The sequence below is a fragment of the Bufo gargarizans genome, chromosome 1 (genome assembly GCF_014858855.1).
Source record: "Bufo gargarizans isolate SCDJY-AF-19 chromosome 1, ASM1485885v1, whole genome shotgun sequence".
Taxonomy (NCBI): domain Eukaryota; kingdom Metazoa; phylum Chordata; class Amphibia; order Anura; family Bufonidae; genus Bufo; species Bufo gargarizans.
Genome location: NC_058080.1, coordinates 46,063,786 through 46,085,976, shown reverse-complemented (window position 1 = coordinate 46,085,976; position 22,191 = coordinate 46,063,786). Strand labels below are relative to the sequence as shown.

Sequence of the window (22,191 nt, the reverse complement as noted above, 5' to 3'; positions counted from 1 at the left end):
TCAATCAGAATTTCCGAAGGTGTCGTTTTACGTTGTTGGCTTTCCGCAGAATTGAAGATGCAATTATATGGTCTGGAAATTTTAATTTAATTATATGGTCTAGAAAATTGATTATTATATATTTTTTTAAGACTGCTTCTCTTTATTTACCCTGCAGCGGCCAAGTGGTAATAAATCTAAAAGTTTTTTTTTCTTTCCCGTCAAAACATGAAGCCCCCTCAAAATACGATTCAAATCTAGATGGCCTTGAAGAGAAAAGTCAGAGCATCACTATGAAATAGTTCCTTCAAGGCAATGTCTACCCTTGCTTATTTTCTCATCAGATGGGTTCAATATCCTGCACTGATTCAGTTCTTAATATATCTTCATAGCAGCTGAAGCTCCACTTTTTGGATACAGAGCTCCAAATCCCCCTGCAAACCCATACAGGAAATTGATAAATATTTGTCTCCCTGAACCCACCACTAGGGGGAGTTTAGGAGCTTACTGCATACTGTGTGATTACCCAATTCAGTGTATAAAGAGTATACAATAACCTCCTGAGCTTCCCCCTAGAGGTGGCTGCAGGTAGCTAATATTTTGTCATTTACCTCTAGGTCTATGCAGGGGATTAGATGTTCCCACCACTATAAATATGAATTGATACAAATTTTTGTTCATAATATTGGACTGAAAATAATAGGATCAAAAGTGGACATTCGTATTAAGATAGTCCTCATCAAATATACGTTTCTGGGAAATATCGCTGCAGGGGGCTCCCCCAAGTATTACAGGGCAGTACCTAAAACCAGCTTTGCCATCCTTCAGAGCTCAAGTGAGAGAGGCCCTTCTTTTATACGTGGCACATATTATGGTGGTACATGACTGACTTTCTTCAGCCTGTGGTACAGATTTATATGATTTTCTTCAGCTAGGTCATATCAGGCAGGTGATGACGGCCTGTTGCCTGCTCTTCCATGACTGTAATGGACTTTTCAGTGTCAGCTTTGTACTGTGTGTAAATGTTGTTGGAAGCAGACACCAGCTCTGACCATCCCAAGATGTACGGTAAGTGCTCCAGTCTTAAGGAGGTGCCTATGGTTGGCACTGGGGGGTGTCTGAGACTGAGTCACTATATTTTGCGACACTGATAGCAAACTTTAAGCTGACAGGTAAAAGGGTTAGGCCATGATTGATGCAAAAAGCGAAAATCAGACCTCCTCTAGTATATGACAATCTTTGTAGAACCAGCTCCAGACCTCACATGGATCCAGAGATTTCCAGTTGCTCTTTTAGATTTATTTATAGCAGGCTTCTAAGGGTATGTGTCCTTTCTCATGGGCATATCCTTTCTGCTGCAGCTCTACCCCTATCACAGGCCAGGGGGCATGTCTTTCTTAGGGAGTGTCTCCTTCCTGCTGCAGCTCTCTCCCTGTAAATGTCACAGATTTTTCCAGCAGATAGGGCTGGTGGCAGTTGAAAGATGGAACTGAGCATGTGTGACCACCTCAACAATGCTACTGGATGGAGAAATAAGAAAAAGACTGAACAGTGAGAGAAGTGGCTTAGCTGGGTGAGAGAACTATTTTGAGGATCTGAAAGTACTAGTTCTTCTTGTGGAGAGCACCTAGTGGGGGTAAGGAGACTAGTGATCCTGTGGTAAAAAGGCCTCTCACCCACCAGTCAGTTCTCTCTGCACTTAGGAGATGTCTGCTAATGAGATCCTGGCTAAGGATAAGTTAATTTGCATACCCTTTTCCCACAGTAGCATTGCATGGTCTACAAGACTCCATACACCCCTCCTGGATCCATGATAGGCTTAGATACACTGGACAGTGTATGGATGCCACTGGACAGCCATGGATGCCAAAGCTTGAAGCCTCAGGAGCCAGAAGAAAAGTTCCCTGGCATAACCTAGAGTCAGACTACAAAGTGAAGTGCAGCATACAGAAGGAGCTAAGTTATACAGACAGCCTGTGAGTACAGCAGAGTCAGAGAGAAACAGAGATATAGCAGAGTTGAGTTTGCCTGCCTGTTTCATGCTAAAGCCTGCTGGAACCATGACAAAGCTTGTAAACTGTTTTGGAGAACGTTTATTCAAAGTAAAGCTGCCATTGAACTTTATCTCAAAGTCTGGACTCAAGTTATTCTTTTATCCCTCAATTATTCCCCCTATTTATTGCTTCGGAGCCAAAGCATGGGGTCCAGCAGTATCCAGGTAGGAGCACCGTGACACATAAAGAGACATTTTAGGCCACACTATACCTCTCGGCATTCCTACACCTGGGATGTGAAAAATAAAGGGCCATGGGGGTGGAGTATGTTGCAGTATCACACATGATGCAATAAACTTAGATAATATCATACATGATAGGCTTAGATGCTCTGGACAATGTCTCACATGATATACTTATATACACTGTGATATACATCAGGCTTAAATACACTGGGCGGTACCACATGTAACAGACTTACAGATACTGGACAGTTTCACGCCGGAAAGGCTTAGATACACTGGACAGAACCAGACATGAAAGACTTGGATACACTGGACTGGTTGCCAACAGTCTCAAGACAATCCAGGCACATTTCGATATTTTCTAACCAAAACAGGCAGAGTTTATATATTCCTGGGGGGTTTGGTGTATACCCAGGGAGTGGGGCTTAAATGCCCCTAATCTGTGTATTGGGCATGGGGGCATAGGGCAGCTCAGCATCCATTCAAGTGCCCAGAACAGCTGATCCTTTATGAAGTATTGGACCCCCACGGATGTGATAGTGACCTGTCCTAAAGATAGGCCATCGGTGTCTAAACACTGGACAACCTCTTTAAGTTCAGAATTGCTGCCATGGGTGAAAGTTTACCCCTGTGGCAGCGGTCACTCCACCTACCTGAACCGTTGGACTAATGTAATACTGAAGCCTTCATCATTATGCCCCTTCAGGGTACTTTCACACTAGTGTTTTTTGATTCCGGCAGGCAGTTCCGATAACGGATCCGGAAAGCCGTGTACAAACGGAAAGCCTTTTTTTTCACGGATCCATTAGACGGATTTGGTGAAATACCGGATCCATCTCATCCGGTATCATCCGGAATTAGATCAAAATTAAAAATAGCTCTTCCTATATCCCTGCGCATACGTAGACTGGAAAACCGGATTCGGCGATGCAGTAATTTCCGGAACACTCCAGCATTAATACATCTCTATGGAAATGAATGCCATATCCGACATTGTTCTGGGATTTTGGCTGCGGTATTTTGTCCAGTCAAATACCGTACAAGGGACGGAACGGAAGACATCCTGATGCATACTGAACGGATTGCTTTCCATTCAGAATGCATTAGGACAAGGGTATTGAGACCCTATACCGGATTTCAATACCGGAAAATAATAACGATAGAGTGAAAGTACCCTAAGACTGGAGCACTTACTGAACATCTTGGGATGGTCAGAGCTGGTGTCAGAGCTTCCGACAACATTTACACACAGTACAAAGCTGACACTGAAATGTCCATTGCAGTCATGGAACAGCAGGCAACAGGGCGTCATCACCTGCCTGATATGACCTAGCTGAAGAAAATCATATAAATCTGTACCACAGGCTGAAGAAAGTCAGTCATGTACCGCCATATGTGCCACGTGTAAAAGAAGGACATCTCTCACTTGAGCTCTGAAGGATGGCAGAGCTGGTTTTAGGTACTGCCCTGTAATACTCGGGGGAGCCCCCTGCAGCGATATTTCCCAGAAACCCATATTTGATGAGGACTATCTTAATACGAATGTCCACTTTTTAACCCTATTATTTTCAGTCCAATATTATGAACTAAAAACTGTATCAATTCATCTTTATAGTGGTGGGAACATCTAATCTTATGCATAGACAGAGCTAAAAGATAAAACTTTGGCTACCGGCAGCCACCTCTATCAGACATGGCTCCTGAATGGAGGTAGCTGCTCGGCGCCCAACAATGGAAGTCATTGTCTAGATATCTGTACATGGAATGGACCATAATACATCATATATACAGCAGTGCTGAAATGAGCATCAGGACTTCTGGAGATGTGACCACATATTTCTCTCTCTGATTACAGGAGATACAATGCGGATTGCTTCATCAGAATTTGCAGATGATCCTTGCTCGTCGGTGAAGCGAGGCACCATGGTGAGGGCGGCCCGTGCACTACTTTCTGCTGTTACCCGCTTACTCATACTAGCAGACTTGGCGGACGTCATGAGGCTTCTGACACATTTAAAAATTGTAAGTATCCTATGATTTCTTCATTCTTTGGTCTAGTGTGCCTGTTTATGTGCATTTAAAGGGGCCCTCAACCTTACTGATCCCCCCAGCTGATGTTCCAGGTTGCCATTGCCTTCCACTTTCTGGTCCTGGCTTTATACACATGAAATGCCTAGAGATGCCGGCTCAGCCAACATGGCCGGACGGAGACCAAAAAGCAGTTTAGGTAAACATAAGCCCCCCAGCCTGAATTCAGTATTGACACCCCCTCATATTATTCATAATTTTGCTTTATTTGATTACACTCATTACCACTGTCTTAATATGTCAACCTCACCATCAGCATTGGAAAGATAATAAAAGTGGAACATAGAAACACCTACATCAATAGGGACTGACATACACTCAATGTTTCACTCAGGGGCAAGTGTATGCTATACAAGTAGCAATATAACCAATAATACCACCATACAGTAACCATAAAATGGTACAGAGGTGTCCTTTCCTATTAGATGTTCTCTTTCCTTTTTGTTCCCCATCTGGCCCAGACCTCCATGATGACCTCTACCTGTATAGCAACAAAACTAAGTTCAAACACTAGACAAGACCCATAAATAATTTCAAACTCAAGACCATAGTAAAGAAAACTGTTCAGACCCCCTGTTGAGCTTATGGTAAACTGCAGCTTAGGCAGTATAATTGCAGTATGATTGTCTGAGTTGGCATCTCCTGCCATTTCCTGTGCATCAAACTACGGCCAGAGAATGGAGAGCAGGGAAGCATCGGACTATCAGAGGTGGCAGATCGATCAGGATGAGTAATGCTTTTTTTTAACCCACTATGAGACATATATAAAAATGCACCCCCGATAAGAGATGTAGTTTGATATCACTCTGGTGCACTTTATCTTGAGGTCCTAAAGGTTGACAGATGGGCTAAAGCTAAGTGGTAAACTCTCAGACATGTTGTCACATTCATGGCTTGACAGCTGGGCTACAAGAAGTTTTTAGTTTGGCACTTTGTCTTACCATACTTGCAGAATTCTGGTTGATAAAAATATAGGTTTGGTTTTTTTTTGCTCTTCTTTTTGCTGCATATACTGTAAGTGGCTGCATATGTTAGGGTGCTGCCTCCCTGTGGTACTAATGAGAATAGCAGGTATCTTTTGTGTAGTAGCTAGAACCGAACTATGAAATAACATAGGACAGATATAATGGGGCACCATAGCAAAACTTTATATTCCCTTTTTATAAGATTTCTGTTGAATTTTATATTTTTTTCATTAAATGGATGGATTTTTGAATAAAAGGGCCTAACTTACCCAACTTCTACATTGGAAAAAAGTTATTTTGGAACAACATATTTCTCAATATCTTTAGTGAAGACAACTGGCATAAATACACTGATAAATCTCCCTTCTAAATCTACTTCTTTTCACATAGTACTGTATATTACAAAAGTAGCTATCTGCTGCTGCCACCAGGGGGAGCTCACTGCATTAGTATTTATACAGTTACCATTAAAGAATGGAAGCTGTACAATCTCTTTTCACTGATCTCCCCCTAGTGGCAGCTGCAGGAAATCACTGTGGCTTGTTAAGTAGTGTAACCAGAGCCTTGTAAATACTGCCCAGATCTGTTGTCTTCATGAGAATTACTCCCTGGTGACTGTTGGATGCATGGTAATCACAGTTTTACTTGGGAAGTGTGTATCACACTATGGTTGTTGTCACGCTATGGCTGAATACTGTATTTACAGTACATTATGGTGGTTTTATTTTGTTTGGCACTGCATTATTATTGGGCACTATATAGTGGTCTTGTTTGGGAGCTATATATCATAGCTATTTGGATATTGTATTGCGCCAGTATTCAGGCTTTTGTGTGGTATGTACTATGTAGCATTACATCAGCGCTGTATTTGTATAGTAGTTTTATATGAAATTTCTATAGCGGTATTGTTGTGAGCTGCATTTTATAGTTAATTCGATGTATAGCGGTATTATTTAGGCTGTAGTCTGGTATGTAGTATTATTATAGTACTGTATAGTGGTTGTATATGAACTTTGTGTAGCAGTGTTGTTTAAGTTAAGTTAATTTGATGTATGGCGGTATTATTTAGGCTTTAGTCTGGAATTGCTGGTATTGTTTGAGCACTGTATAGTTTTAGTTAGGCCTGTTTCACATTTGCATTAAAACAGATCTGAGAGGCTTTTCTGGCCCGGAGAAGCCTTCCGGATTTGTGAATAGCGGGTGCTACCATGGCTGTCTAGATAACGGTGTGGCCCTATTCACTACAATGGGGACTGCAAATATGCTGAGAGGCGGCTGGATGAAAACTGCTGCATGTAGCGTCAGTTGTCCGGCCACTTCTCTGCATATTTGCCGGGTTGCGGTCTGATCTCTGCCAGTCCCCATTATAGTGGATGGGGCCGGACGGTATCGCGGCAGTGCATGGTATTCACGGATCCAGCAGACTGTTCCCAACCGGTGGTATTATTTGGGCACTACAGTATATAGTGATAGTATATAAATTTGGGCTTTGTACGGTGGCCTTGGTTTAGTTTTATATAGTCCTATATAGTGTTATTGTTTCAGCACTGTATAGCATGGCTATTTGGAAATTGTATGCAGTTTTCTTTAGATACCATACAATATCTAGGTAAGAACAATTGTCAGTTCTATTATCTTAGTATCATACAGTGCTTTGATGCAGTACAACTTTTTTTATTTGGTATATTATTATCTGGACATTGTGCGATAATGGGTTTTGCAGGATTCTATGGCAGTAGTATTTGGCACTGTATCAAAGTAATGCATACAAATGAGTTACTAGCAGTATTATTATAAAGTGGTATATTTTAGATGCTGTATATGCAACGTCCCACTAGGCCGCGCCTGAGGTATCTCTTGCCCCTTTGGAGGCTTCTACGAAATATGTCCCTCTTATAGAGCAAGTAAACATGGTTAAGCAGCAGAAGCACAAGGCTCCCTTTTGTAGATGGTAGTGTTGGTACCCAGGGTAGGATTGCCAGAGTGGTGTAGAGTGGCCTACAGTCTCTGTAGATGTTATAAACACGTGTCACAGTGTTCCTACCTGGATATCTGTGGATCCCAGACGTTGTGTAGTATGAAGCAGCTCAAAAGGGGTAGGTGAACTTGGATGGTGGATGAGTAGAATAAATGGAGTACAGACTTGGTAGTAACGTTGAACAGTTTATTTTACTTGGCATGAATTGGTAATCCAATCAGCTTTCAAACAATATCTTGGTCATCAGCAGGTATTGGCTTAACTTTGGCAGGCAAATACTTCTCAGCTCTGCTATGCGTTAGCTCTCTCAGCTCTGCTATGCTTGGCTGGATAAATAGGAAACTCTTCCTCTTCTGCCGGAACTTAGGTTAGCTGTAGTCTGTCTCTTACTTGTAATCCTAGGAACTCTTGTCCTGGCTTCAAGCTCTGTTAGCTTGGGAGGCAATGCAAGCCCAAGAGGGGTCATGCAACCAGGTAGACTTCAGAGGCTGGGCCTCTGGGCCTAGCAGAGCAGACAGTGCTCTTCTGGCCTACTCACAAGCTCTACCTTAGGAGGGTAGACTAGGCACTGACTCACTGATTAACTAAACTCCTCCCTCTCTAAAGAGGGCTGAGAGGAACCAGAAGGTTATTTTCCAGAGAAACTATCTCTGTCAATGCTGCCACCATCTGCTGGTGGACCAGGTAATTGCATGAACATAACAGTTACATGAATAAATATGCACATTATTGGGAGATGACAAGGAGTACATTAGGTAATATATACTAGCACATAGGAGATGGTAGCAAGGTGCCTAAAGGAAGTGGTAATGGCACTCCAGAACATTACATATATATTACTATTACTTGCGCCTTGTGTATTGCTATTAATTAGAGATGAGCGAATCGAGTCCCACAAAGTGGAATTCAATCCAAATTTCAGGATTAATTTGATTCACCTCAAAGCCGAATTTCCCCGTGCTTCATTTTAACAAATCAATTTTACCTGAAATAGTGTAAAAAACAAAAAATAAATCATACTTACCTCCTCCATTTGATCGCGATGGGCCGCCAGCCTCCATCTTGATTGAAGATCTCGGCTGAAATCCTGTGCTGGATGACACAATCTCGTGCCGTGCGAGATATCGCTCCAGATCTTCAAGCAAGATGGTGGCGGTCGGCCCGATGCGATCAAATAGAGGCGGTAAGTTTAATTAAAAAAAAATTCTATTTTTATTTCACACTGTGATCATGTATGAACGTGGCATTTGAGGGGTACAATGACGGGGGGCGGCGCTATCGCAGCTCCCTGTCATTGCACCCACTACTTACATAAAAGTGTGAATCAGCCGAATCGAACTTTTCATAAATTCGCTCATGTCTACTATTAATCTTAGCATTCTGATGGCATTATCTAGCACTTTATGATGGTATGACATTGATACTATGTTACATAGCTAAGGAAGTGTACAGTATGTTGGTTTTGCATGTTGGGAATATTTGGGCACTATTTAGCAGTATATTTAGGACACTACATATTACTGTTATTAGAGAACTGCATTAGGTTGGGCTGTCAGATGTTTCGTTGGCACTATACTGCGTAACTATCTAGATATTGTATGGCGGTACAATATAACGATACACTTTGAGCATGTACGATACCGTTTTTTGTGCTCCCAATGACAGGTTGGGAATTTTACCGCGACCCTGATATTATATGTACGTTTTTAATATAAGGTATCTTTAATATTTAAATCATTTACATGTAGCTTCTTGTATTCTCTTCTCCCACCATCCAACAAAAAGAGTTGAGGGCTTCACTTATATAATAATCCTGCCACAGATACTTTATGTAATAGGGAAAAGCCCTGTGCTGTTTAGGAGAGGGATCTCTCTGAGATACTGGTGTCAGATCCGTGCTCTTGGCACTTCTCCATGTCTGAACACCTCTCCTGCTTCCTGGAGAAGACAGATGAATTAACATTGTCAGGTCATCAGCAGAGCTCTGGCCGAGACTCAATTACAATGTGGCTGTTCGGTCTGAGCCCTCACGTCTCCTGTCAATAGTCACCGCAGCTCTCATTACCGCTCTATAGTTATTGTTGTGTGGCCGCTCAACACCTTCTTCCTGAGTGGCAGATCTAATAGACAGTGCCTATCCAAGAGGGTCATACACAACATGCACCCAACAGTCGGCGGCCTGCTATGAAATTGATATAATCCATCATGAAGATGGTGAATCCAACAGATGTCAGAGTATTAAACATTCTGGATTATTAAGATACCATGGAGAAGGGAGTAAAGTGAGATAAGAACCCAAAGGAAGACGTGCAACTGGGAATATTCCTGTAAACTCCTATATATTTGAAAGTTCTGATTAATGGAATTGTCAGACTGATTCCAGATTAAAGGATGCATCAAATATATTACATGACCCCCCCAAAAAAATATTATTTTCCCCACCAACCAACCAATTTGTTCTTAGCATTTTGACATTGTGTCTGGAGCCATTGTTCTTCCCCAATTTATTAACAAATAGTTTGGAGTATATCATTTTTTCAGAAAGTCAGCCTTCTGATTAGAAGCTTACATATTGCAAATAGCTCCAGACTCTCTCCAGACTTTATGGTTTGGATGGGAAACCTTCTCCAGGAATCCACCACAAGTACTGTACGCAATGGTAAAGTTAGATTCATCAATATAAAGAAGACCAATTTCTGTGGCTTTACATTACTCCAGCTGCTGTCTGATATTGTGTGTGTAGAAAAAGAAATTCCTCCATCGGCAGCTGGTGTCCGTTGCTGCCTCAATACTTCTATTAGGAACATTATTCATTGAACTACTACTCCTCTCATTTTTGCCATCACCACCACTCCCCTGCTCTCCTAGCTCTGTGTGCAGTTGCACGGCTGCTTGTAAGTGTTAATCAGATTCTGCCCTAAATGCTGGACTATCCTCTAACTCCTTGACTGAGTTTAGGTACTCTAGTGTTTGCAAGCCTTAGTGAAGGTGTGCTTCCGACTCTGATCCACTGACCTCAGATTAAATACACAAACTCTGTCAGACTTGTTTTACAGGTATGCATGAACTGTGCCCACCCTGACCTTGGCCTGTTTCCTGACTACAAGTATTGCCTGACTCCTCTGGGTTTCTCATCGGTGTATCTCTGACCCCTGTTGGCTGCCAACTACACCAAAATTGTTTTGAGAGGTAGCAGCCTGGTGGGTCCTCTGCATCAAAGGCCAGGTTCCTGTACAGGGGTTAAAGTGTGAAAACCAGGGAATCGCCAGGACAATACCCTTAGGTTTAGCCCAAAGCCAAACCAATTACTTGGTACACTGGGTTCACATACACTGCCCATTACAGAAATATATCCAAAAAGCTTAGTCATTAGTGGGGTTATTCAGACCTATGTCCCTAAGTTATCCAAAACCGTTTAGAACATGTAACATATGTTAAGATTCCAGCTCTGGTTTCATGGTCCATGGCTCCATAGATGCTGCATTTAAGGAGTTGTCCCGTTAATTTAAACCTATTCTCATAGACCCTTATAGGATATTCTACATTATTAGAGGGGTCCTGTGTTAAGGCTCTCTTAGACAGCAGGGGAGCACTTCAGGTTATATTATGGTCAAGAGACCTTTCTAACAAATAGGAATGTCTGAAGAGGAGAACTCTTTAAACCAACACTACCTGGCTAGTAACCATGCTTTTCAATTATTACTTTTGGCACAATATATCTGGCACTGTAGGGAGATTTAATGTTGTCACTCTATGGCATAATTTAGCTGTATGTGGTAGTATGATTTGAGTACTATATGGTCAGAAGTTTTGGTGACGTTTTGAGATGTTCTACAACTTTCATATCCATTCAGGTTCTCTGTCGAGACTTGTCATCGGCTAAGCAGATACAGTAATTGAAGTGCCCTATTAATTTGATTGCATTTATACAGACCAAAAGCTTGACCTATACCAATGATCCTTGAATCATTGTAAACACGTGTTGGTTTCTGAAGTGACTTTGTGTAGCTACATCACCACCTCATCAAGTTCCATTCCTCCGAAGATCATCTGTGCAGCCACAGATAATTAGATTGCCATTTAAGCGCCACATCTGTTTCCTCATCAAATATCAAGGATTTGCATAGTGAGAAATGTAAAAATGTCAGCGCTGGTTAAGTAATGGCGCGGGCCTCACACGCTAAGGGAACATTTCGTAAGACTCCTCTTCGGGTTAAAAAAAAATACCTTCCCATCATATTGTATTTTGCTCTTACGAGACGTGTGACATTTTCATCCGTTTCTACGTTGACTAGAGAAGATCTGAAAAGATTAGGCTGCTCCTTTTTCTCTATATTAATTGTATTTGTTTATTGTGGATATTTACAAGGAGTAGATGGGATTTAGACCTAGATTTTCTGTACTTTATGCGGCCCCTGGGGCTTCTGTCAATGTGTTGCCACCTCTGATGATTGGAGCTCTCAGTGGATCCAAGCCTCAATCTTCTAAATCTTCTTCATGCCTCACTCCAGAGCACTAAATGAACATAAACGATAAAATTAAAGGTTATGAATACCTTCTGAGGCAATTTTTTAAAATTATTATTATGCATTTAAGTTATTTAAGGCTATTTTATTTTTCAATTGGTCTTTATTAAAAAGTCTTTGCTTAGCTGTGAGCATCTTACTTTTAATTTCACTTTCAGCCCTTATCTCTTGGTTAGGTATGTCCCTTATCTTTGAACTACTAACAACTGGTAAACACTTATTTAAGCCATATTCTTGTTAGTAAGATAAGAATTCCGCTATAATGAGTGTTTGAGGTCAGGAGATCAGAAAAAAGGAGCCATCAGCTGAGCTGGCTGACAGGAAACAGTATAAAGACAGAGCTTGGTACTGGAGAATCTCAAAACTGTACAGAGAAAGGGGTTTAACATTTTTGATAAAGACCAACTGAAAAAATGATTTTAGCTCAAAATGAGTACAATGTAATAATAAAAAAATGCCCTCAAGTCAATAGCCTTTAATATCACAGACATGTAAGAAACCTATGATAATTTATCTCCCTTTACATATTTTGCCACTTGTGTACTTCAAGTTGCCACTAGATCCTTACAATTGTCCTACTAGTTTGTATCTAAGGTCTAAAGATCTATGCATCTTCATGGTAACAGAAAACAGATATAGCCTGTGTAGTCAGTCCTATAGCCATGCATTTTTTGGGCACCAAAAATTATAATTTGTCATAATAACAGTTGTTTGTCCCCCAACCTTATTGGGCTATGTAAAAACAAGCACTGACTGACTGCCCCATGAAAAATGACCGTTTGTGTGTATGTGAGGTAGGGAAATCAAATTGTGAGCTGCAATGGGGTGAATGACGACTATACAGTTTTTCTACTGAACTACAGAATATGTTGGTTCACTATAAGCAATTTATACCCTAGACCTAATTTGGGGATTGTCAGTGTTTCTTCTTAAAGCTCAACCTTCAATAAAATTGTAATTGTTACATACCTCCCAACTTTTGAAAAGAGGGAAGATGGACATTACGCGCAGCAGTGAATTTTTGCGCACTAGGCCACGCCTCTAACTAAACACCTAATCCCACGACATGTCCTACTTTCTGACAGACGCTATTATTTGGCCGTTAAAGAAACAACCGTGTGACCGTGTGACAACTGTTACTTAAACTGCCCTCACACCGCCATTTTTCGCATTTATGTGCATATAGGTATTGTAAGAAGGTACAAGGAATCCTCGTGGATGATAGGTATGTGTCACCGAGGTTCCTGACCTCGGTGGAGTAAGACCCAGTTTTCTGTGTCAGCAACAGTTGCTGTTTGACACCTTGCTATCTAGTATAGCTGTAAATAGTTGATCCGGGACGGCTGTTACTGGGAGTAGTCAAAGTGCTGGGTGGTTGACTACTCCCCACAGTCCAGGCCAGATTTTGACAGGCCTATAAAAAACATCCAGCAGTGTCAGGTGGGTGGATTACTCCTCTCTGACACTGGAGCTGTGTGAAACTCTGCTGAGATCTGAGGCCTGTGTGTGGGCTGAAGGCTGAGCAGGCAGCCTAAAGCCTGCAGGTGGACTTTCTGAGGTTGAGCATTCAGCTGGGTTCAAAGATGAATGTTTTTTTCTGTATGAACTGTTTTGTGTGTGAACTAACACCAATACTGAAAATGGACTGTCCTACTGTGAACCTGCAACCAGTGTGAATAAACAATGCAGTTTTTGAGTTACAAATGTGTCTTTGTCTCTATACTGCACCCGCTTGTTCTGTCTACCAGAGCGAATCCTCACAGTAGTGATGAACGAACTTCTGTCTTCAAGTTGGGCGTACAAGGTTAGGGTTATCTAAGAATTCCGTTATGGATTCCACTACCATGGACCATACATCATAGTCCGTCATAATGGATCCATAACGGAATTCTTAGATAACCTGAACCTTGTATGCCGAACTTGAAAACAGAAGTTCACTCAACACTACCTATAGGCTAAATAACATTGCTCCCCTCCTTTCAGCCCCTCCAGTCCCATGTAGATAACATCACTCTTCTCCCTTCAAAGCTACAAAGCTAGGCAAATAACCACTCCCTGCCTCCAGGCAGGAGAACTACAGCTCCCAGCATATACCAGGCCTATCCTTAGGGCTCCAAAGCCCCCCCCCCCCCTGATGATGAGGTTAGTGGAAAATGGGGGAGGTGAATGATGAAGTGGGGAGAGGAGGGCTCTTCACCATTATAATCAGCTGTATCTGCGTCCTATGGAAGCTGAGATAGCTGAAAGCGGGACATACCTCCGGAACTGTCCTGCTGGATCTGGGACGGTTGTTGTTTTTTTTTTATGTTAAAGGGATATTCTAGTCCAATCAAAAAGAGTTCTCCCATGTACTTATTCCCTGCCACTGCCTTTACGATTATGCCAGGTTCCTGCTGGCCCCACTTCCTACTTTTGTCTCAACACGGCAAGATATAGGTGTGAATGCCCCTCAGCCAATGACCCGCCAATGGCTGCAGCAATGACCCGCCTCCGCAAATGATTGGCTGAGCAGCAATCCCAGCCATTTCCTGTTGTGTTCAGACAGGAGCAGGAAGTGGAGCAGAGCAGAGACCCCACCACCCTCGCAACGGCACAGACTGGAGATTGGTGAGGTAAATATAAGAACTTTTATTTTGTTTTATACCATTTTTTGCCCAGGAGAACTCTTTATGTAATGGCCTTGAATATCACATTAACTTACTATGGGAAAAATTATAGGCCCATACGGTAAAGGTACTATATTTACAAGACAATGCCATATGGAGTCCACAAGAAGAATGGACAAGCTTGTTCTACTTGTGAATTATATATATATATGTATTTTATTTTCCGTGGGATGAACCAAATACACTTAGGTGTTTACCGTAGCATACTATGTGAATGTAGCTCCAAAAAAATCAATTTTTATACATTGGAGGCAGAATATTGGTGAATGTCATCAAACTCTTCACTAAATCCTGAGTGCCTGAATGGGTTTCTAAGGTTGTTCACACCCTAATGGCTTTTTTCTTCCTCAGATTTGGCAGCAAATCCAAGATGCTGATTTTTATATCCACGTAGATTCTGGTGTAGTTTTCTTCCTATTTATTTCCTCCATAGACCTTTCTCTACTTTATACATTTCTACCAACTCACATGTTCACAGAGACAAATGCAGAAAAGTCATCTGCTGTCGAGTTCATTTGTAAGTTTATTAGTGGGAGACAATTTACAGTATCTGACGCTGCTAATGGTGCCATTTAATGCCTGCTCTGACTTCGTTAACCCTGCCAAGAACACGTTGGCAGCCCTCACCGCAGCTTTTGCTTCGTGTACTTTATTTAGCAATGCAATCAAACTGCCGAGATACAAGCGAGTTGCAATTAGTCTTACTGTTCCCACCGAACTGGATCTAATCAACCACCGCTGCTTATTGATATATGCAACCCTCAGAGTGGTTAAATAAATATATGCGCGGCAAAGAGTCAATCTCTCGGCTCCAAATTTCCATCTCCTTGAAGGGTTTAAGGCGGTCAGTCACCTGGAATGGTTTTTTTACCTTTCAATATGCGATTTGTTGCTTCCCTCTGGAGAAAAAATACTTTTAATCCATACCGCAAATGAGAAATTAAGTGCACCAAGGGAGGGTCCAAGCCAATCTATGCACCTTTACTCCTCCTATTCCTCTGCCAAATTTTCCCTCTCCAGCTTGATTGACAGCGCCAGGTTCCTGAATAGTCATCTTGTCCAGCCCTGTCAATAAAGAAGTGAAGGGAGTGGCTGCCAAAGGAAGCAGGAAGAGCAAGGTTGCACAGAGTAGCTTGGGCCCGCCCTCGGTGCACTTTACTGTTCTTTTGCATTGGGATTAAAGGTATGCTAAGTGACGATCACTAAATGAAAGATATCATTACATTCAGCTGAGTTAGCCCTATAAGGTAATGTAGGGTTTGAAAACATCTGGGGCCCAATCCCCAATTAATTTCTCCCAAATTCTTGATTAACTGCCCCCATGCCTCACCCTAGCATCACAGGCTTTTGTTGGATGGACAATACATTCAGCCCTAACAAACATACAGGAATATACAACACTACAATGCCTATTACATCCAGTGTCAAAGGGGTTATTCAAGTTCTATAATGCCCCCCAATACGCCCGGGCCACTCACAGAGTTTGTACTTACCTTGCTCCCCGACACCTGCGAAGCAATGCGGGTGCTGGTGGGTGAGGTAAGTACAACCTCTGTGAGGGGTCCGGGCATATGAGGGGACATTATACAACTTGAGTAACTCCTTTAACTCCTCTAATTATACGCATTATCTTTCCTCATCTTCTCCATTTCATCCAGACAACCATGACAACTTTTTTCAGCCATGTCTCATTTCTACATATTTTGACACACAGGCATCGTCTTCCTCCTCCTGATGTCCCAACAGTGCTATCTTGCTCCTACCCCCAATACTGTGCCAGCCATGCTCTCTAACGCCCCCAAATATTTTAATGCAGAAATAATAATTCAATACAGATAGTCCCCATAGTAATCATCACAAAGTCCAACCAATAATCATTTTGTCCCAGAGTGTTGGTATTAGTTAAAGTGCCCTCTACAGTGCCCCCAGTAGTAACAATTCTCAGAGTATTACTGCTCTACATATTGTGCCCAATAATAATAATAATAATAATGCTCCCCTTAGTACCATAGTAGATGTAATTTTTCCTATAGAGCCCCCAGTAATAATAAAGTCCCACATAGTGCCCGTAGTAGTGATAAAACTCACCATAGTGCCCCCAAAATGAATAAATAGTTAAATGCCTCACTATAATGCCCCAGTAGTTATGATGCTCCAAGTACTTATAATGCCCCAATATAGTATCCCCAGTAGTTATAATGCCCCTATAGTGCCACCAGCAGGTATAATGGTCCTGTATTGCCCCGAGTGGTAAGAATGCTCCCTGCAGCGCCCCAGTAGTTAAAAATCCCCCTGTAGTATCCCAGTAGTTACAATGGCTCGATAGTGTTCTGGTAGTTGTAGTGCACCCAATAGTTATGACTCCCTATAGTGCCCCAGTAGTATGTTTCCCCAAAATGACAAAAAAAATAAAAATCAAGTAATCACCAGAGATGCAGTTCATAGGCCTCTTCTGGCCTGCGGCCTGAGTTGCATGTGTTCTGGCTCAAGCAGTCACGATGATGTCATTGCGTCATCTGTGCCGCTGATATATCCTATTATAGATTTCAAAACTAGTGGCCTATAAGGGTGAATGGCAAGGACGAAAGCCATTGGCTCCAATGCCCCACCGCAGTTTTCAACTCTATCATGGTCCTGATGATGGCAATATAGTTGTATATATCCGGTGAACTCAGCATCCTAGCAATGCCCCTGGTTGGCACCTTCCTCCTCATGGGTAATAGAGCCCAGGTTATATGTCCCTCAGTGTACTGATCAATGGGCTGCCTTTCAACCCTACACAGACTTATTTTAGGTCACTCTATTTCAGGTAAAAGAAACTACTCAAAATATTCTGAAAAAGTATCTAATAAAATTGCCAAAAGGTACCAAAACAGGGTTGTCCAATCAATAAACTAGGCAATGGATCCAGTGTATGTTCAGACATCAAGTTGGAGACTGGAGGTACAAGCTCAGGGTTTCCAAGCCATCAAGATCACAGGTTCCCTTTTAGTAGTGAAAGCTAGTGCTGTGCCTGCCCATAAAGCTGGTCCAATACAGATTTTTTTGTTTCCCAGCGGTTGCCTTGCCTTGTGCTGTCATATTAGTAGCCTGAACATTTCCATGAAATGGAACCCAGTTGCCAAGTAAATTGGACTATTCAGCTAAAGAATATTCCGATTTTATCAGCAATTTAAGAGAAAACAAACCATTTAAAACCTGTTAAAGCTTGAAAGCTTATGAGTAAATGGTGCGATGAGCCTGGAGGAGAAATCTTTACTCCAAAGTCAATGATGCTGCGAAATGAAGGATACCTGGAGAGACGTTTTTAAGAAACTAACACCAGAAGACTATTACCAGGCGAGGAAAAGAAAAAAAATGAGAAGAGATTATTTGCTCGACAATCTCTCCTCCAATCAGTCATCTCTTAAATCATGTGCCTTGGGGTTTTCTAGTCTGCGAGATTCCAGATGATGCACAATCTTACACTTTAATGAACCTCCCATGAATGAGTAATTTACTCATCTGCATACGGAGCTTTCAATCCACTTGGAATTCCACTGCTGAGAACAAATTGCTGCTATTTGTCTTCTCTTCTGATCTAAGGATATTTCCCATGTTTAACCCTTTTTCTTTCCAAGATGATGAACATCAGTCAAGGATCTGTGCTGTGAACCGGTTCAGGTCTAAGGTATATTTGGCGTTCTGGACCAGACACCTGGTCCAATTTGGTCAAATAAACTGGATCCAAATCGAAAGTCCTCTCAAAACTCTCTCTCTCTCGTTGTTTGGTTCTCTCAAATAAGATTCAGGTTTGGTAGAATAAGAGCTTTTTGAAAAATTTGGGTTGAATTTTAGAATTGATTCTTTCATCTATACTAAGGATGAGCAAACCAGTTTGGGCCGATCTGAACTTTGCTATTTTTTGTACGGCAGATGAACCCGAATCTTATCAGGTTTGTTTCTGACGCATCCACGAAAACTTTGTGTAGCACCATTTTAGTGCAGGTGTTGGTGGGAAAAAAACACTAGGGTGGAAGAAGAAGGGTGGGATAAGGCTTGCCCTGATTGACTCCCAGGCTGACAGAAAGCCTGTATGAGCCAATCAATGCTATAGCAGACGGGAGGTTCCCTAGCAAAACGAGACAAACTCCATTCTGTGCTGGGCTGTGAATGAGAGTGGTTGGGTCTTACAGTGTCTGCCAGGAAAACGATCTTAGGGGGTCAGTGAGGGACAGTCAGAAATCAATCAAGTTTGTATTCTATTGCCAGAGAGAGTGAAGGGAAAAGTTAGGATTCCAAGAAGAATTGTGCACGTTGTCTACAATAGAGGGAAGCAGGGAGAGATAATACAGAACCTTTGGCTGTGCATGCTATCAGAAGTGCGGGTGCACCTCATAAGCAGCTACCTGCAAGCAAACACTTATTTTGTTTCCCCATTTTGACAGAAATCAATTTTTTTTGTGGGGTTCACTTTAATTAAGCTGCATATATACGTGATTACTGCAGCAATACCCAAGGTGTGGCAGCAATCTACCTGTGTGTATATTAAGGTGAAATTGGGCATCAAGCCTCAATCGTTGTTTACGTATATTCAGTTTCCACATGGTTGGAATTAAAATTTTGGGGGGATTGTTAAATTTAATAAAACCAGCATATATATGTGATTACTACACAACACAAGGAATAGCAGCAATCTACCAGTGTGTATTAACGAGAAATTGAGTATCGAGCCTTAACTTTCCATTTAGGTATATTTAGTTTCCACACGGTTGGAATTTTAAAACATTTTTTTTTTTATGGGGGTGGGTTAAATTTCATTAAGTAGCATACATATAGGATTACTGCATTAATACTGACGTTTTCTCAACTGACGTTTTCTCACAGCTGCATCTCGTTCTGGGTGAATAGATCACGCTGGTGGTGTCCCATCTTGCCATTGTTGCCTGTCTGCTTGCTTGTTATCACGTTCTGTATGGCTGCTGCTGCTTCTGCCCGCATCATGCCACTTATGCCTCTCAATCATCAGTTTACGTGTATTCAGTTTCCACACGGTTGAAATTTTAAAGGTTTTTTTTTGGGGGGGGGGTACATTTCTTTAAGCAACATTTTCTCACAGCTCTCAGCTGATTCTGATGAATATACATCTGCCGGTTCCCCATCTTGCCACTGTTGCTGTCTGTCTGCTGAGCCTGCATCATTCCACTTATGCCACTTGCCAACCATTATGTTCCACTTTTGTATTCATTTTTTTCCATAACACAGTGTGTTGTAGGGGATTGGCTCTTTTCCAGGGGTTGCAAACACACGCTCTCCACAGACACCAGGATTTAGGGGCCAAACTGTGCTTTATTGTGGCACACGGCATAAAGAAAAACACACAAAGCCAAAATAAAATACCTTGCTCGTCTGGGCCCTATGTAAACACATAGGTTTCCCTGACTCACCTAAAGCGTAACACAGTTCACACCCGTGATGAGATGCGGCTTTCCCAGCCCAACCTTCAGCAGCCTCCAGGCTGCTCTCACACCAGTGTCTTTTGGGGATATTGGTCTCTCAGCCCTCCCGGCTCAGACCACACAGAGCCACACAGAGCCACTCCAGCCTTCTGTGTGCAAGTCCCCACCCCGTCTCACTCTGAGGATTCCTTTATCCCCAGGTGATTACTGCACCTGGTCTTCCTTCAGACCTGGCAATTCTGGGGGAAGACACAGCAAATCCTGCCATATATCTCCCCTAACAACCATGAGGCATGTCCCTGCCTCACATACCTCCCCCCTTTGTTCAAGCCCGTAGGGGTGAACACTAGCATCAAATCCAGATGCTCGTGAACAGGCATTAACCTGGCCTACAGTCTTCCCCTTATTCTACCAGACCCAGGACAACAGCGCTTGGTTTGTCACCCTCATGAGTTTATTACGGAGCTGACAAGGCCTCTGGGTATTTCTTGTCCATCTCATGAGCAGGTACTGTCTTTTTGGCTTCTGCACAGGCCCCTCACGTCCTTTCTTGGACTGTGGCAACTCTTGACTGAACTGGTCCCAGTCGTGGTCGTGTCCCAACCATTTCTCTTTTGCCTTGCGGGGCTCCTTTAGCAGAGCAGGTTTCTTATGTCTCGCTCCTTTTCCACGCATCTGGACCCCTTTACCATTATTCTCAGCAGGTGTTTCTTCGGGTTTGGAGCCAGCTTCAGAGTCCTCTGCGTCTTCAGTGGCTTTTCCCCCTTCAGCAGTCGCTCTTTCCGCCCTAAACTTGGTCTCTGGGACATCCAAGGTTTTCTCCCATTTCAAGAGCTCGGCCTTAGCTTCCTTGGCCTCTGTCTCTTTGGCCTTTACTTTATTAGCCTTCTCACCATTCAGGGACATGGCATCATATCCTTGCTTTCTTAATTCCTCCTTCCCTTTCGCATCAAGGTTGGAGGCACTGGGGTCTTCAGCATACTTCTTGTCTTCTGGCGTTTTCTCCAGAGGCTCACCCAGGACACTTTTGGGAGGAGTCAGGAGAGACAGCCCATCGTAGTAGCCCGGATCTGCATACTGGTCGTCCATCTCCTCACATTTCTTCCCCAGCAGGCTGCTGGCTACTTGGAAGGCCTTGTAGGCGGAGGGGACGTCTTTTGCGACCTGGTCCTGGTTACACACTGTCATGAGACTCTTGGCCTCTGCATCGACATCAGCCCCATCAACTGGTTCAGCCGATACATTTTCCACCTTCTCTGCCTTGGCCAGTACCCTGGCACCACCATCTCCAGACCCACTCTTACCAGGCTCTGACTTCTTGGCACCTTCCAGAGGATCTTCCTCTTCCGGTTTCTCACTTTCTTCCACCTGCTGTGCAGGAGCACGCTTAGGCTTCTCCACCTCATAGATGGCATCTTTTGAGCTCATGAGAGCTTCCATCTCTGCTCTGAGTTGTTTGTTCAGCCTCTCTAATTCATTTCGCTCCTAAAGCACTTCTTCAAGGGCTCTAGCCAAGGAGAGGGTCTTGGACTCTTTCTCCAAAGCATCAGCCTCCGCTCGGTCACGTTCTTCGGCGTATCGAGCCGATATGTATTTCTCTTCAACCAAGAGCTGGTCAAACTTCTTTTGTTTCTTCTCCAATCTAGATACAGTTTGTCTCTGGTGGTCTAGGTCCACCATGCGATCACATAACTCTTGATCAAGTTGAGCCATCCTGGCTTCCAAATGTCTTTTCTCCTCCAAGAGAGCAGATTTTTCTGAGGCGCTGTTTAGAACCTAATCAGCCAGCTCATCTCTTTCCTGCTCTGCATGATGTCTGGATCGCTCAGAAGCTGCAAGTTCCTTTTGAAGTTGGAGAATTTCCGCTTCTATTAGTGACTCTAGTTCCTTCAGTTCATTCATCTCTTTCTGTGACTCCTCTGGAGATTCCTGCAGTTGCTCTGCGAGAACCGCTAGCCCCATCTCTAGTGTATCTAGGGACTGTGCAGAGCGAGCGAAAACATCTTCAAGTTTGTAGCTGTACTGTCCTGTCAGGTCATCTACAACTGTCAGGATATGAGTTTCAGACACTAGGCTGTCACCCGACTGAACTCTCGTCTCGTCAGATATAACTGTCATCTGGTCACTAGACTCGCTACTAGACCCCACTTTAGTTTTGCTGGGTCTTGACATGGTAGCCTCACTCTCGGAGTTGCTAACTGTCACGGCACATAGGCCACTTATACTGCTCGTGTCGTTATTAACCCTGGCCTCTAGGGGCACCCCTGAGTCAATCCCCAGCTGGGACATTTTATTAATCATAGAAACCTGTG

At 42.8% G+C, this 22,191-nt stretch overlaps 1 protein-coding gene across 6 annotated transcripts in view; it reads left to right on the top strand.

The window, feature by feature from the left end:
- The window catches only part of CTNNA2 (catenin alpha 2), a 1,975,930-nt gene that overhangs the window by 189,054 nt on the left and 1,764,685 nt on the right, over nucleotides 1–22,191 (top strand). For all 6 annotated transcript variants that reach the window (XM_044295267.1, XM_044295273.1, XM_044295260.1 and 3 more), the window contains exon 3: nucleotides 4,074–4,240. In XM_044295267.1, coding sequence (XP_044151202.1) covers nucleotides 4,074–4,240 — 167 coding nt within the window. The remainder of the gene's footprint in view (nucleotides 1–4,073; nucleotides 4,241–22,191) is intronic.